We start from the raw sequence: 15733 nt of genomic DNA, 5'->3' as shown, positions 1-15733 counted from the left end.
ATGAATAATTAACAAGGGAACGAGGGGGCGGGGTCAAGACTTAAGACAGGAGAGCACGAGGCACACAAAACACAAACACAGGCCACGTGACTCTCCACACAAAACAAGACAACAGTGAGGGCTGCCATGATCCTGTCACATGAAACACATAAGACATACAGGGCTGACAGGATCATGACAGTTTCCTCCTTCCTTTCTTCTTTGATTTCACTTTTACTTCATTTTTCTTTCCTCTCCTTTCATACTTTTTTCTTTCTTTTGTTTCTATCTTTCATTTTATTCCTTCTTTCATCTCTTTCTTTCTTCATTCCTTGCTTTGTTCCTTCCTTCCTTCACTCTAAAAACCGTTGGGTTATTTGTTTTACCCAATAGGTGGGTTAAACGTATTGGGTTGTTCTGTTGGGTTATTCCTAGCTTGTATTGGGTTATTTCCATAACAACCCAGAGAGTTGGGTTAAAATCGGGCTCACGTCACGCATTTTGAATTTCAACGGTTGACCGGTGCCACTGCTGAGTGCGGACAGACACGAGAGGTACGTTTTAAAATATATATCTCTGTGTAATGTTTTATTTTGCTACAAAGTGTCTTTAAGCTCTAACACACAGTAAACTATCAGTCACGTTTAAATAAGTGTACAAAAACGCTGTTGTCTAGTTTTTGTCCGTTACACCTGTTCCATTCATTAACTGTTATCGATGCCAAACGCGTTTTTAAGTAAGGGATAATGTAGAGGCAGCCGGTAGTTATCGGGAAATAAGCCCCGACAGTGTGATCAGGACCCGACGCGAAGCGGAGGGTCTTGTATCACACTGAAGGGGCTTATTTCCCGATAACTACCGGCTGCCTCTACATTATCCCGCTTATTACACGGCTACTTGTCACATAAGAAAAAAACCGGACATGAATATGAATTTGAAACATTTTATTGGCATATTTGTTTTAAATTAACATTTTTATCCTTCCGCGAAACTTTGCACAGATGCATAAAATGATCGTAATACCTTATTAAGATCCTCTGCTTCATACTTGTCTGTCTCCATTTTTTCTCTTTTAGCCAGTCTTTGAGAAGTTTTAATGCCCATTTGTGTATTTTTTTGTGTGTTGGCTTCGTAGCTGTCATGCTCTATTTTGTCAAGTTCAGTCTCAGTAAGCTCTCTGTGTCTTTTCGTGGTTGTCCAGTGTTTGTCACAAGATGGCGCCAAACAGACAGTAATCTTTATTGATCTTTATTGGCGCGGAGCGATCTTACTGTAAAAGTAGTACCGGCTATGCGTTATTATTTTGGAGAGGTTATTATTCGAAAAGAACGAACCTGCAAATGTCTCAACTGACCAATCAGAATCAAGCATTCCAGAGAGCCGTGTAATAAGCAATCATAAACGTAGAGAGACATTGCAATTTATTTTAATACTAAACAGCACCAACAGCATGAGCCCTTACGAAAATGAATCATTTCTTTTTTTAGTAGTATAACGGCGTATTGATTGTCATATTGCTTTAACCATGCTTTCTGTAACAGACAATGTTGTTTTGTTTAAAGTGTAGTAAAAACCGTTTTTTAACTTTTGTAAGGGATGCAACCGGCTGTTTTTTGCTCCAAATATTTTTTTAGCCGGTCTGTGTTATAGACACAGAGCTGTAATATAAATGTGATTCTGAATGTAAATGTCTTAAGAAATGACTCGATGGCATTTTATTGTCGTCTTACTTCAGTATAATCCCTGATAAAGCGCTGTTTAATCCTGCACGTACTGTTTACTGTAACCCCGGTAACGGTTGAATTTGCAATTCAGCGCCATCTACTGTCAAAGTAGAGTATTTATTCAGCGTGCCAGATGTGTTTGCTTTGAGATTTAATTAATTATTCTTTTCTTTAAATGTAGACATTCTTGGAGATGTTGCATTAAAAACCTTACAAAATGGCCAGCAAGATGGTTCAGCCTTCCTACAGTACCAAGAGGCAAAGCAAACATTTATTAATTTGCAAGTATCATTTATGACACTTGTTTTTTTTAACCTGTTTATGTGTGCATATTTACATTGTGAAAATTCTGTCTTCAGGTCAGAAAACAAACATAATTCAGTATTTGGAGGAGGAGGTATGACGAAGACCCCATGTTCTGCTATGGGATGAATTTGACTAATCACAAGCCTTTGTTATCGTGGGGAGGCATGCATGGCCCTGGAGCAAGACCAGCAGTTGACATGTGCTTTAATATTTTTTTTACATTTTATACAGAGTATCCCAAGCCTTTCACTACTGTTAAGTAGTTTCTGTAACACACAATACATTTGTACCAGGTGATGTTTCCTGAACACACTGTCACCTGCTTAAAGGGACAGTTCCCCCAAAAATGAAAATTGTCATAATTTTCTTCCTCTCCTGTCGTTACAAACCTGTACACATTTTTTTGTTCTGATGACCACAAAGGAAGATATTTTGAGTAATGTTTGAAACCAAACAGATCATGAGCCCCATTGACTGTCATAGTAGGAAAAAAGAATACTATGAAAATGAATGGGGCTCATGATCGGTTTTATTTTTTAAACATTCTTTGAAATATACCTTTGTGGTTATCAAAGTAAAGACTTATATACAGGTTTATAACAACATGAGAGGGAGAAAATGATGACAAAATGTGTGAACTATGCTTTTAAGCAGTTTTTAGTTGGATAAGATTGAGTAGATTTGTTTTGTTCTTATGTTTTTGTTTATTTATGTATGTATATATGTATGTATGTGTGTATGTATTTATGCTTCTATACATGTATGTATTTATACATTTAAATGCAGGTGCAAATGACTAAATGAAATTAAAGCATTATAAATGTATTTGTAAGTTTTGAATTATTTATTTATAAAGCAAATAATAGTAATAAATAATAATAATAATAATAATAATAATAATAATGGGGTTAAAACAGCATTGCAAAAATAACCCAACAAATTGGTTATTTCATAACCCAACTAATTGGGTAAAACTTTCTACCCAATGCATTGGGTTAAAATAACCCAACAATGGGTCGGTGCTATAGTAACCCACCATTGGGTTATTTATTGGGTTATTTTTAACCCAACTGTTTTTAGTGAGTTCGTTTATATTTTCTTTTTCTTTATTTTGTTCTTTCTTTTTCCTCCCTTCCCTCATTTCTCCTCTCCTTTCTTTTGCTCTTTCTTTCTTTTATTTGTTTCCTTCATTCCTTTTTCCTTCCTTCCTTCCTTAATTAATTTGTCCTTCCTTCTTTCCTTCCTTTTTTCTTTTTTCTCCCTTTCTGTTTTTCTTCTTTTATATTTCCTTTCTCTATACTTTTGTTATTTCTTTTCCTCCCTTCCCTTTTCCATGTATCCTTCCCTCCTTCGTACTTCCGTTCTTTTCTTTCAATCTTATTTTTTTCTTTCGTTTGTTTCTATGTTTCTTTAACTTTCTTCTTTCCTCCATATCTTCCTTCATTCCTTATTCCATCCTTTGTTCCTTCCTTCCTTCTTTCTCCATTCCTTATTGTATATTTTCATTTTCTTTACTGTTGTTCTTTTATTTTCCTCCCTTGCTTTTACATTTTTTCTTCATACTTTCCTTCTCTACTTTCAATCTTTCTTTTCTATCTTTCATTTTCTTCATTCCTTCTTTCCTCCCTTTCTTCCTTCATTCCTTGCTTTGTTCCTTTCTTCCTTTTTTCTTCCTTTTATATTTTATATTTCTTTATTTGTTCTTTCTTTTTTCTCCCTTTCCTCATTTCTTCTCTCATTTCTTTCGTTCTCTATTTCTTAAATTTTTTCCTTCCTTCTTTCCTTCCTTCCTTCCTTAATTTTTCCTTTCTTCCTTCCTTCCTTACTTAATTTGTCCTTCGTTCCTTCCTTCCTCTTTCCTTTCTTTCTTCCTTTCTGTTTTTCTTCTGTTATATTTTCTTTGTCTTTACTTTTGTTATTTCTCCTCCTTTCTTCTCTTTTCCATGTATCCTTCTTTCCTTCGTACTTTTCCTCCTTACTTTTTTCTTTCTTTTTTTTCTATCTTTCTTTTACTTCCTTCTTTCATTTTTCCTTCCTTACTTACTTAATTTGTCCTTCCTTCTTTCCTTCCTTTTGTCTTTCTTGCTTCCTTTCTGTTTTCCTCCTATTATTTTTCTTTCTCTTGACTTCCCTCCTTCATACTTTTATTTTCTTTTTTTCTTTCTTTCTTTCTTTCTTTCTTTCTTTCTTTCTTTCTTTCTTTCTTTCTTTCTTTCTTTCTTTCTTTCTGTCTTTCTCTTATATTGTTTGGCCCTGAGATTGTAATGCTCTGTATTAGTCTGTGACTGTTATGCTTAAGAGTTATTTTTTAGGGATATTTACCATACCAAACAGTGCCTGTCAGACTCTCCTTTGTCATGCCAGCCTTCTCTAATAATTCACGAATTACACACTGTAATAAACGGAGTAATAAATAGTAATAAAGACCATTGCAAATATGTAAATCACATCCCCTCATACAAATTCTGCTATAGCAAATGATGTGTACATATTTAATTGTCTTTGTCCATTGGCTTGAAATGTGAGGATTCGGATCCAAATCTTATTAATACATTAATAACACGTGGCTTTTAAGCGTGTTTAGTTAATTCAGCAAAATGTGTTGTTTTAGTCTTATCTACAAGACTACCTCATTTTAATAAGACAAGAAGAGTGCTCAGCTGCTATTAAAAGGAACACTCTTAAATCCTTCTTTCACCAAAAATATGCAATTGAGAAAAAACATAAACAAAACAAGTGCATCATTCCCTTGCTGTGGCAGCAATTATGCTGAATGTTGCAAACGTTGCACTTGGTTGTTGTGCGCTGGGTTAGTTTATTCCCACATGTAATGCATTGATAAAGTGACGGTTGCTGTTTGTTTTTCTTTAGGTGGTCACATTGAGACAGAAGAAGGATGGGGATGTGGAAAGGATGGACAGCTCTAAACCTACATGGAAGGTTTGTGCATTTAATTGCTTTACATTTTTTTTATTTTTTTCCTATTGGTGCCAGATCTTTCTATGGTTTCTGATTTTTACAAAGAAGTTATCAGGGCACACAGAAAATTCCTGTTTAGTTCGAAGAACATTAGATATAAAATCATGTTTTTTTAAACTTGCAGTACACTCATTCAGGAAAATTAAAAAGTGAAACATGATTAATATGACCCCTATTGAAGTTATTGAATATATATATAAGGACATGCTGTACTATACATCATTATTTAAAGAATTACAGTCAGTTCTGACCGCCAGAACCACAAGACATTTTTAAGCCATTCTAATGCATTACCCAATAGATTTTGTCATTACACCGTACAGTTGTTAAAACACTCAAGGATTCCTTCTGCCCTATTACCTCTCTCACAGCTACTGAGAAATAATCAACATTGATTATGCGCGAAATACTTTTGCCCTTCAACCTTGAGCACAGGCGGCCAAATCGTCTCTCTGCTTCAGAGTCTGACTCACTATTGTTAGTCAGCTAGCCAATAGACGTCTAGTCAATATGTAAATTTCAAATTATATTAAATCATGGATCCTGTTCATTGCTTAAGTTTTACCTTGTTTTTAATGTATTTGAAATACTATTGATTAGTGGTCTCTAATTCGATAATTTGTTAAATGACAAGACCTGATGAGATCCGCATTGCAGGGCTTTTTAAACATTCTCCGTTTTAACAGGCCTTTCAGAGAATGTAGGACACATTTCAGCAGAGGTGACCCCTAAAATTGTCTGTCTGCTGTACGACATTTGACTTTAAACTAAGTGTTTAAATAGAAACAATAAATTCTAGAGAATGTGAAAAGGCTACATTGAGAGAACAAGAGCCGACAGAGAGACCGAGATTCCCAGAGACGGCATACGTAGTCCAGACAGCGTTTCTCTCTAGAGAGCTGGCTGAATTTTCCCATGAGAACAGAAATATGGCTGATTTTCCCTGTGGATCACAGCTCATCAAATACTTAAAGCAAAGTTTACATTGTCAGAGACTGACATGAGCTTCCCAGGAGACTTCCAATAGGGGATTATGCCAAATATTCTTAATAATTCTATAATTTAAAGCTCCTAATGTGTACCATTTAGGTACGATATGTGTACATTTGGTACACGTGTGCCTCTGAGGTACTAATGACAGCCATCAGCACCATTTTTTTTTACTATTTTTTTCTGACAGTTTACACTAACTGGGCACAAAATTTTTTGTTGTGGTGTAAATGATGTACAGTACAAGACACAATTGGTGAAAATTTATATAAATGTATTTAATATTAAACAGTGGTTCTCAATTCCAGTCCTCGGGCACCCCCTCCCAGAACATTTTAGATGTCTCCATATATAAAAACAGCTTATCAGCTTGTTGGTGTGTTATAAGGAGACATCTAAAACATTCTGGGAGGGGGGCCTGAGGACTGGAATTGGGAACCACTGATATAAAACATAATATATATTATATTTTTATATAATATAAAACATGCACAGAATAAATATTTAAATGTTTATGCTTATTCAAATATTTGTTTAGATAAAATTCAATACATACAAAATTATTAATAGATAATTTTTAAATTAAATACATTTATGAATTTAAATATGACGATTAATTTTCTTATTGTAGGACTGTAAAGTCCGATTTATAGTCGTGCGTACAACGTGCACATTGCCAAATTTTTAACAGCACATCAGTTTTACTCGGACCACAAGCACTGTGATTAGTCAAATAGAACCCCTCCCGTCAGGTACAAAAATTGCATAGGTATTTCCGTTTGCGACGGTGAGAACAAAGATGGGCCAAGTTGAGGAGTGATTTAGCTGAAACTTCAACAAAAGTCGCTGTTCAGTGACCATCACTGCATGGTCTTCTCAAAACATGCACAACAAGTTGCTGTTTCTTCTTCGTTTGTGGGTTAAGCTGGCCGAGCTGCTTCTTCATTGACAGTCACGCTGCTACTGTGGTTACAGGTTTTGCAAATAAGCAGAGCTGATGCTTCTGCAGGTGCAGGAGATTTATACTAACACCTGATGCGCTTGAGTTCAGCAACACAGACATTGCAGCTGAAAATGCATGGTGTAAAATCGCAGCTAACGAAGCTATAGTACACTGAAATGAACTGGAGGACAAAAAAATGAAGGGTTACAAAGAAGTTTTAAAACACGTGGTATTGTATAAAAAAAAACATGACATGGCAAACAGTATTGCCTTGTACCACGTGCTCTCTGATCTCTACAATGCCTCCTCTTATCAGCAACAATTACAATCATTTCAAGTGCAAAATGATTTAAGACATGCTTTTTTCCAGCGTTAAATAATGGCGCAAATACCAGTAATATCACACGTGCAAACATCGCATTGCGTGAATAATTTAAATACTCTCCTCCCATAAATTTTGCACCTGAAAGGGAAACTCCTAGAAGTAAGGCAAAAATAACTAGACCACACTTTTCCAGCTCTAATTATCCACTGCATGTCTTTAGTAAAAAATTTAGTTAGTCGTTATTTAATGCCAAAATTATGGTTTGCGCATGTGCAAGATAAGTGAATCTGGCCCAAAATATTTCAGATATAAGAGTCAAGATAAATGAAAAGAAACTGTACATTGGTTATATCTTATTTCAGCACTCTGCATAAATTAGTTTTAGACACACCCAAAATGTTCTGCCAGTCAACATTACTGAGAGCAAATGCACACACGCTTTTACAAAAACACACAATAACTAAATATATAAAAATGCAAAGCTTGCATTTTAGTGCATAATGGCCTTTTTTGGCATATCACCTGTCACTGGCTCAGCACTGCTGTAGTGAGATGGAGTAGAGGAGGCACCTCTATGTTGAAACCAAATCCCTTTAGACAATTAACTGAAGGTGTCCTGATTAAATATATCCCCATGGAATTGTCCTCCTGTTTTATTCTGGACGTTTCCATTTTGAGCCTGAGAAAACAGCTCATTTTGGGAAAAAACTGGGTATCTCACCCAGGTCATGTTCTTGCCAGTAACACTTGAAGGGATTGTGAGTGTGTGGGGTGGCAAAACTAGTGTGGAGGTTTTAATTTGCTGGATTGTGTACAGTAGATGGATGAATGAGTGGTCACGATGTGTACGCCAGAGGACCTCTGAACTCCTGAGGCCGTAATTGCAGCGAAGGTTGCTTACCTTGCCGTCTATGTTTCTCAGTCTCTGACTCAGCATGTTTTCACACTCTGATACTTATTTAAAGCTGAGCCATAAGTGGAAAGCAGGGGACCAATAAACATTTAAAGTTTTCAACTTTGAAAGAAATCGTTTATTCTAAATGAAAATTTTGTAAGTGTGTAATCGACCTCATGCAGTTCCAAATCCATGGCTTACTTTTGTCAATGGAGCACAAAACTTTTGTAAAGGTTTGTTCATTCAACATAAGTTTGTATGTTTGTTTGTGACAGAGGCTTCCCAATGGCTCTATCGATGCCCACGATGATAACAGCAGGTGTGTGGAGCTCCAGGAACTGCTGGATAAAGCCAATAAAGAGCTGTCCCAAAACAAAGAGCGGATCACCAGCTTGACCGGCCGAATGACCGAGCTGGAGACTGAACTAGCCACTGCCCGCAAAGACCTGCTAAAGAGCGAAGAGCTGAGCGCCAAACACCAGAGAGACATCCGCGAGGTTAGAATGATTGATGGGAGAGGAAGATAAAGCAATGGTGACAGCCGACAGGCCAATGTTTTATAGTCCTTAAAGGGACACTCCACTTATTTTGAAAATATGCTCATTTTCCAGCTCCCCTAGTTTAACATTTGATTTTTACCTTTTTGGAATCTATTCAGCTGATCTCCGGGTCTCGCGCTATCACTTTTAGCATAGCTTAGTATAATCCATTGAATCTGATTAGACCATTAGCATTGCGCTAAAAAATAACCAAAGAGTTTCGATATTTTTTCTATTTAAAACTTGACTCTTCTGTAGTTACATCGTCTACTAAGACCGACAGAAAATTAAAAGTTGAGATTTTCTAGGCAGATATGGCTAGGAACTATACTCTCATTCCAGCGTAATAATGAAGGACTTTGCTGCCGTAACATGGCTGCAGGAGGCGCAATGATATTACGTAGAAGCCGAAAATAGTCCCCTTAGTAACTTTCAATGGTAGGGGACTATTTTCGAGCAGTGCGTAATCTCACTAATATCACTACGCCTGCTGCAGCCATGTTACAGCAGCAAAGTCTTTGATTATTACGCCAGAATGAGACTGTAATTCCTAGCCATATCTGCCTAGAAAATCGCAACTTTTCATTTTCTGTCGGTCTTAGTACACGATGTAACTACAGAGTCACGTTTTAAATAGGAAAAGTATTTCAACTCTTTGGTTATTTTTTAGCGCAATGCTAGTGGTGTAATCAAATTCAATGGATTGTGCTAAGCTAAAAATCAAATGTTTAACTCTAGGGGGAGTATATTTTCAAAAAAAGTGGAGTGCCCCTTTAAGAAATATAAAGCGATTGGTGTCTCCTTTGTTAATGTGTGTGCCAAAGCAAAACCTGATAGTGTTTTAATTTATTAAATGATTCCCATACTGTCCGAGAGCCTTTGTTTTCTCTTACTACGTGCCTGTTCGACAGGCGATGGCACAGAAGGAGGACATGGAGGAGCGAATCACAACATTAGAAAAACGTTACCTGGCCGCCCAGAGGGAAACCACCTCCATTCACGACCTGAACGACAAGCTGGAGAACGAGCTGGCCACCAAGGATTCACTTTACAGACAGGTATGCCGACCCTTTAGCCAGGCCTGGATTGAATCAGAGTTGAATTCAAGTATGGCTTAGGTGAAGTTCATCCATCCAAGTTCATTCAAGTTCATTTCAACAGTTGAAAAGCATTGTGTGTGTATGAAAGATGTTTAAATGTTCAGGAGAAATAAAGAGGTTTTCTGAAATGCACTGATGTTTGGAAGTGTGTATGTTTGTTAAATTTGTAGTGGGTATGTATCTTTTAAAAGAGATAAATGCACTTTTGCACTGTTCTATTTTTTTGGTGGTTTGTTGTTATGTGCACTTATTTATTACATATTAAGTGTGATTCATTTTCTATGTGTTTTGTGCTTTTTTCAAATTATAATATTATTTTATTCTGTTTGCTCTTTTAAACACAGCAGTGTATCTCTCCATATGTTAATGGTGTCTGCCCTTACACCCTTATTCTTACGTGTATTTGTGTGCCCTTATCAGAGCGAGGAGAAGGTACGACACCTCCAGGAACTGCTGGAGTTGGCGGAGCAGCGGCTACAGCAGACCATGAGGAAAGCCGAGACTCTACCAGAGGTCGAAGCTGAACTTGCCCAGAGAGTGGCGGCTCTTACCAAGGCAAGTACTCAGCTATCCCGCGAATACACATGGGAGTCATTAATCATAACAAATTTGGTTAAGGTTTCACTTTATGATTCAGATTACATGATTCAGTTCTTTATGAATGGTGCTTTTAGTAAATCCCCCCAACAACTATTATCCTATACATTAAATGAAAGCTCCATGCAAGCAGTGCTATTTTGTACTATTTGTGCAGGAAACACTGTTTTAAGATCTGTTCTTTATCCATCTGTGCACAAATGCAGGCATTCATGAACCCAACAGCATCTGGTGTGTTTTAAAAAATTGATCTAGACCTCAATTCTCATCCTGACTCTCAAAATAACAGCAGTAGGAGGCAAAGACAGGCTTAGGAGAAAAATACGGAAATCAGTTCATTAGAGGAATCTCTCTGTCAGAAATCAAACGCTATCTGAGATGGTGATGAAACTTTAGTTTTAAGGTCTCCCAACTGAGATGGTAGAAAAGGACTAAAAAAACGACTTTATAGCACGATATAGAGAAAGAGTTTGAGTCTATCAGGCATCATTTTCTGATCTACCCATCATTCCCTGTGTTAATAATTTAAATAAAAAGCAGTACAGTGTATTGATTTCATGGTAATACTCTCCATTACAGTACATCAACCATCCAAACTTTCACAGGCAAAAGTGATATTTCTCTTTTACAGACTTCGACAGTCTTGTTTATATGATCCTCACTCAGCAGCAGTCATATTTCATCTGAGCGTCTGCAAGATTTGTAAATGACAGTGTTTTTCAGAGGCAGCCAAACATCTTATCAGTGAGGCGGAGAGGGAGTAAGGTTTTGTTTTGAGTCTCTCTAATGCATCTAATTATAAATGACAAGATTTTGTCAGACCCTGTTAGTAAAACTGTATCACACACCTCTTGCTCCTAATGATACAGATCCATGACTGATACATCTGTCTTCAACTAAATGCTTTTCCTTTTCCCGTCACATATCTTTAGGTTGTAGACCTCAGTCATGGTAGATACTGTATTTAATTTGAGACAAAAGTAACAATGCACTGAAGTTTTATATTTTCTGCACAAGTTGATGTTCATTATTGTTCATACTTTTAGGCCACCACCAGCTTTGTTGTTTTAGCAACGTTTTAATGATCATCTATTTATATTTGCCTCCCTTAATTGAGGCACAATCAGAAAATACAAGAAATATGTACACAATTGTAGAAAACACAATTTTCAACAAATTACTTTTTTAAGTATTTAATGTGACCTCTCTTGGCACTGAACACATCTTCAACTTGTTTAAGTAGACTGAAGTCCTGAAGTCATTAGATCAGAAATTAGGATTTCATTTCATTTAGGTTTAAGAGCCTGCCGGTTCCTACTTTTGCTCAAGTGTAAGTAGATGTCACACTTAATATATGACTCTTTTGCTTATCTTTTTATTCAGTTTTTTAATACTGCATAACATTTCCTGTATTTCTGTTTGGTCTGTACACCATTGGAAATTTTATGGTGTCATAAAATGCAGGGTTCACACCAGACGTGGTAGACGCAGAAAGCGCGAGTGATTTATATGTTAAGTCAATGCAAAGACGCAATTAGGCATCCTGCGGTGCGGTACACGCGGTAAGTGCGGTAGATGCAGTGTTGCCGCGGGAAACGCGCGAGTTAAAAAAATTTAACTTTGGCGGAATTCCGCACCACGATAACCAATCAGGACCTTGCTGAAGTAGTGACGTGATTACAGGAAGCGAGCGGAGTGGCGGAGTCTCAGCGGAGTCGCAGAAATCCCTCCCATGACGCAAATTTCTGCGTGAATGTCTCGAATGATTAGAATTTTTACGTGCGGCTTGCACGCGCAAATGAATCGAGTGAACTCAAAGTTCAAGCGTCCAACTACGCGCAATAAGCGTGTTTTTGCTGCTTCTACCGCGGCTGGTGGGAATGCACCATAAGACTTGGCACAGTACTGTATATTAAAGGCATTAAAGGCAACTTTTTCATTCTGTGACCCACTTAGTCAGGTATAATCTATCTCAGGACCCGCCATTTTTTTTAACAGAAATATGCAAAAAAAAACATTTAGGGTTTGTGCACGCCAAAGCTTTAAAACGCGTCTGAAAACGGCCGGCAGACACCGACTGCAATCTTTCTTTAGCGGAGTGCTTTGGTTGCTGTGATACTTCTGCTTTGTTTATCAGTCGTTGTGCGATGCGCCGGTTGGTTGTTGTGATATTTGTCCCACCCCTCCTCCATTGTGATTGGATGGCCGTGTGAGGACTGACATTGACCAGCTGAGCTTTTCTCCCAAATTTGAATATCTTTCAACTCTCGGCGTTCAGCACTGAGCGCAGAAAATCCGCCGAACGCCGGTTTTCAGTGTGGGAAAAAGCGGCAGCTGGTGGCTTTTTTGAAAAACGCCATGCTTCCATTGGAAACAATTGAAAACATATGCTGGTCACCTTAATAAAAACTTTGTTGTGCATGCCCCCTTATAAATACAAAAAGAAATTTGTTCTCTCTTGCAAGAGGGCAGTTTATATTTTCATTGTCATTTTATGAATTAAATGTAAGTTTAATTGCAATCCCAAAAAAACTGATATCAAACCATTGCCATTAATAGGACAAAACAGTTTTGTGTCATTCACTACAACAACCAAGTGACTTTGCGTAACCCCATCTGATCCCACTGTGCGACCCACTAGTGGGTCCTGAACATAGACTGTAAAAAAAATGGACGTAGTGTCCGTGACGTCACCCATAGGTTTCTGAAGATCGTTTTTGAAGCTTAAAGTAGGCGGTGCCTGCCGTTGCCATCTTGGACGCGTGTCACCGTGCATAACTCACAGATATCCAAAAATGGGTAAAGAGGCAGGACGTTGGTGAAGCTAAGGTGGATGGTTGCTGAAACCACGCCCGCCTAGCTCGATTCTAGTGACAGCAGTGGCAGTTAACCCCCCACTCAAGTAGCCACGCCCTTAATTATATTGAACTTTAAAGCTTAATATAATTTAAACGGATGTGTTTCAAAAAATTCACCTTCCTCACAGTTGTCATAAAGGGCAAAATTAGCTATACAGACCAAAAACAAATCTGGAACCAGGCTGTAAACAAGGTTTTTTTTTTTTTTTGCTCTAAAGATGATCATTTTAACATGGAGGTCTATGGGAATCAACTCCCTTTTGGAGCCAGGCCCAAGCGGCCAGTCGATGAATTGCAGCTTAAATCACTTCCGTATTGGCTTCATACGAGACATCTGAAGGTTGCCCCTCAGTCCTGACCATAGACTGTAAAAAAAGATGGACGACGCCTGTTCGCTCTCTTCCATTGGTGAAAAGTGAAGCCGGCAGTGTCCCGATATGGCGCTGACATCTTGGGTCTTGAGTCTGCGCAGTAGCGATTTCGGGACCAGTCATGCGCAGTAGTGAGCAGGAAGTAAAGCCGCGAAATCAAGACCCCGCCATATCACACGATATCACAGCTGTCAATCATGACGTGACGCCACCGTTTTTATATCATTAAATAACTAACTAAACACAAACTTATTTTAAAAACAAACATTTGAATTTACATCAGCGTGATAAAAATTACAGTAAATGATAGAAACCAGCTTCGGAAAAAAGATAATTAAAGTGTAATTAATTTTTTAGTTGGTCTCAAGTCCCATTGAATAACATGGGGAGGCAGGCTTTATGACCTATACTGGGACCAGTCACTGGGGGGCGATTGAGACGTTTTGGCTTCACTTTTCAGGGCTTGTGCGGCACGCTTGGTCCTGACCTACAGTTGAAAACCCCTGCATTAAACTAATGTCAGTGTCTTTTGCAGGCAGAGGAACGTCATGGCAACGTTGAGGAACGTCTGCGGCAACTGGAGACCCAGCTGGAGGAGAAGAACCAAGAGCTGGGCAGGGTGAGCATTGGGATGGGCAAGCTGAGGGTTCAAGAATGAATGAAGAGTGATTAATGTGTGAGAGAGAGAGGGATTGTGGGTTTGTTTTAAGGCTATCAGAAAGGAAAGCATGGGAAAGGAAAGCATGAGCATGTGAGCTTTTTTTGGTTCATTATTTTGGTTGTTTTGATTCTTAATTTTCATTTTAAAGTGCACATAAGAATGAACACTACATTTTTTGCGTGAATGGTCAAACATGTGAGTGTGCATTGCATTAAAGCATTAGAATGGTTGAAGTGTTTGTGTCGCTGGGTAAAAGGTGCAGTTGTAAGAATATACTGTAAATTAGTTTGCTAAATATAGTCTCTGCAGTTGTAGTAAAACAAACGCTTGTTTGTGGGTTCAGGGAGACAGTATATTGTGAAATAGGTCTTGGCAAGGCCTGCAGGCGGCGTGTTTGACCTCACAGTTGGGGCTTTACACATACACACAGATCCACTATCATCGCACCACTTGTACTGTATACAGATCCAACACCCATATGTTATTGCTCTATGTATATGGGGCTTTTCAGCTTTTCTTGCAGATGAATATCCCCACCCCCAGTGAGAGAAGAGCTGTAACTGGCTGCTATATTTGGACTTTGAATAATTCATGCATGGTTAATTTCTCCTGCATGCAAGCCGGTGGTTGTAATGACAGTCAATGAGACTCCTTATTCTCCTTCAGCCTTAATTAAAGCCTGATGCTCACATCTCACCATTCTCCACTGACAGTGTGTTGACTACATCTTAAAGGCCATTTGCCACTAAAAGAAAATTAATATTGTGTTGCCAGGCAACTGAGTGCCCATATCGAACTGCAACTATGTTTAAAAGTCATCACCCCTACATAGTCCATATGGGTGCACTGTCATTATGTTTTTACTAGAAAGATTACTATGAAATACACACCGCATGCCCTTGTCAGACAAGAAACTGTAAAGAAGCATATGAAGTCAACTTTATTTTATGCATAAAACCTTAAAACCCTGGAATATAATCTTATTTCTTCAGGGTGTAATACTGCCCTCTATTGGTTCTGCTGTAATCTTCACAATATCATTACAACATATATTTTGGGGATATGAAAAATGATATTTTTTTATAATTAGTTTGTACCCCAAACATGAATAATATATTTTATTATGTGGCTTGTTGAGGAAAAATGAATGTGCTATAAGGGATTTCATACATTTACTGTAAACTGAATGATGCCATATTTCCCTTTTTTCTTTTATTCAGGCTCGGCAAAGGGAGAAGATGAATGAGGAACACAACAAACGTCTGTCTGACACAGTGGACCGTCTCCTCACTGAGTCCAATGAACGCCTTCAACTTCACCTGAAGGAGCGCATGGCTGCGCTGGAGGACAAGGTATGGATTTAACCACACCTTCCTGTACATACTACACACACTTTATACCATTTTTGTTAGAGGTGGAAATCATTAGCAATTTTCCCTACTTTGGTTTTCAGTCCAAATCATCTT

General features: G+C 38.0%; 1 protein-coding gene across 13 annotated transcripts in view; it reads left to right on the top strand.

Moving 5' to 3' along the window:
• The window catches only part of ppfia4 (PTPRF interacting protein alpha 4), a 100129-nt gene that overhangs the window by 62433 nt on the left and 21963 nt on the right, over window positions 1–15733 (top strand). For 10 of the 13 annotated variants that reach the window (XM_065241408.2, XM_065241407.2, XM_065241401.2 and 7 more), the window contains exons 5-10: window positions 4881–4949; window positions 8417–8638; window positions 9592–9738; window positions 10201–10339; window positions 14146–14225; window positions 15488–15619. In XM_065241408.2, the coding sequence (XP_065097480.1) occupies window positions 4881–4949; window positions 8417–8638; window positions 9592–9738; window positions 10201–10339; window positions 14146–14225; window positions 15488–15619 (789 nt within the window). The remainder of the gene's footprint in view (window positions 1–4880; window positions 4950–8416; window positions 8639–9591; window positions 9739–10200; window positions 10340–14145; window positions 14226–15487; window positions 15620–15733) is intronic. The other 3 variants (XM_065241403.2, XM_065241400.2, XM_065241398.2) reach the window with 1 other exon arrangement.

The sequence above is a fragment of the Paramisgurnus dabryanus genome, chromosome 14, assembly GCF_030506205.2.
Source record: "Paramisgurnus dabryanus chromosome 14, PD_genome_1.1, whole genome shotgun sequence".
Lineage (NCBI taxonomy): Eukaryota > Metazoa > Chordata > Actinopteri > Cypriniformes > Cobitidae > Paramisgurnus > Paramisgurnus dabryanus.
The sequence above is the reverse complement of the archived record's forward strand: the minus strand, read 5'-3'. Positions and strand labels throughout refer to the sequence as shown.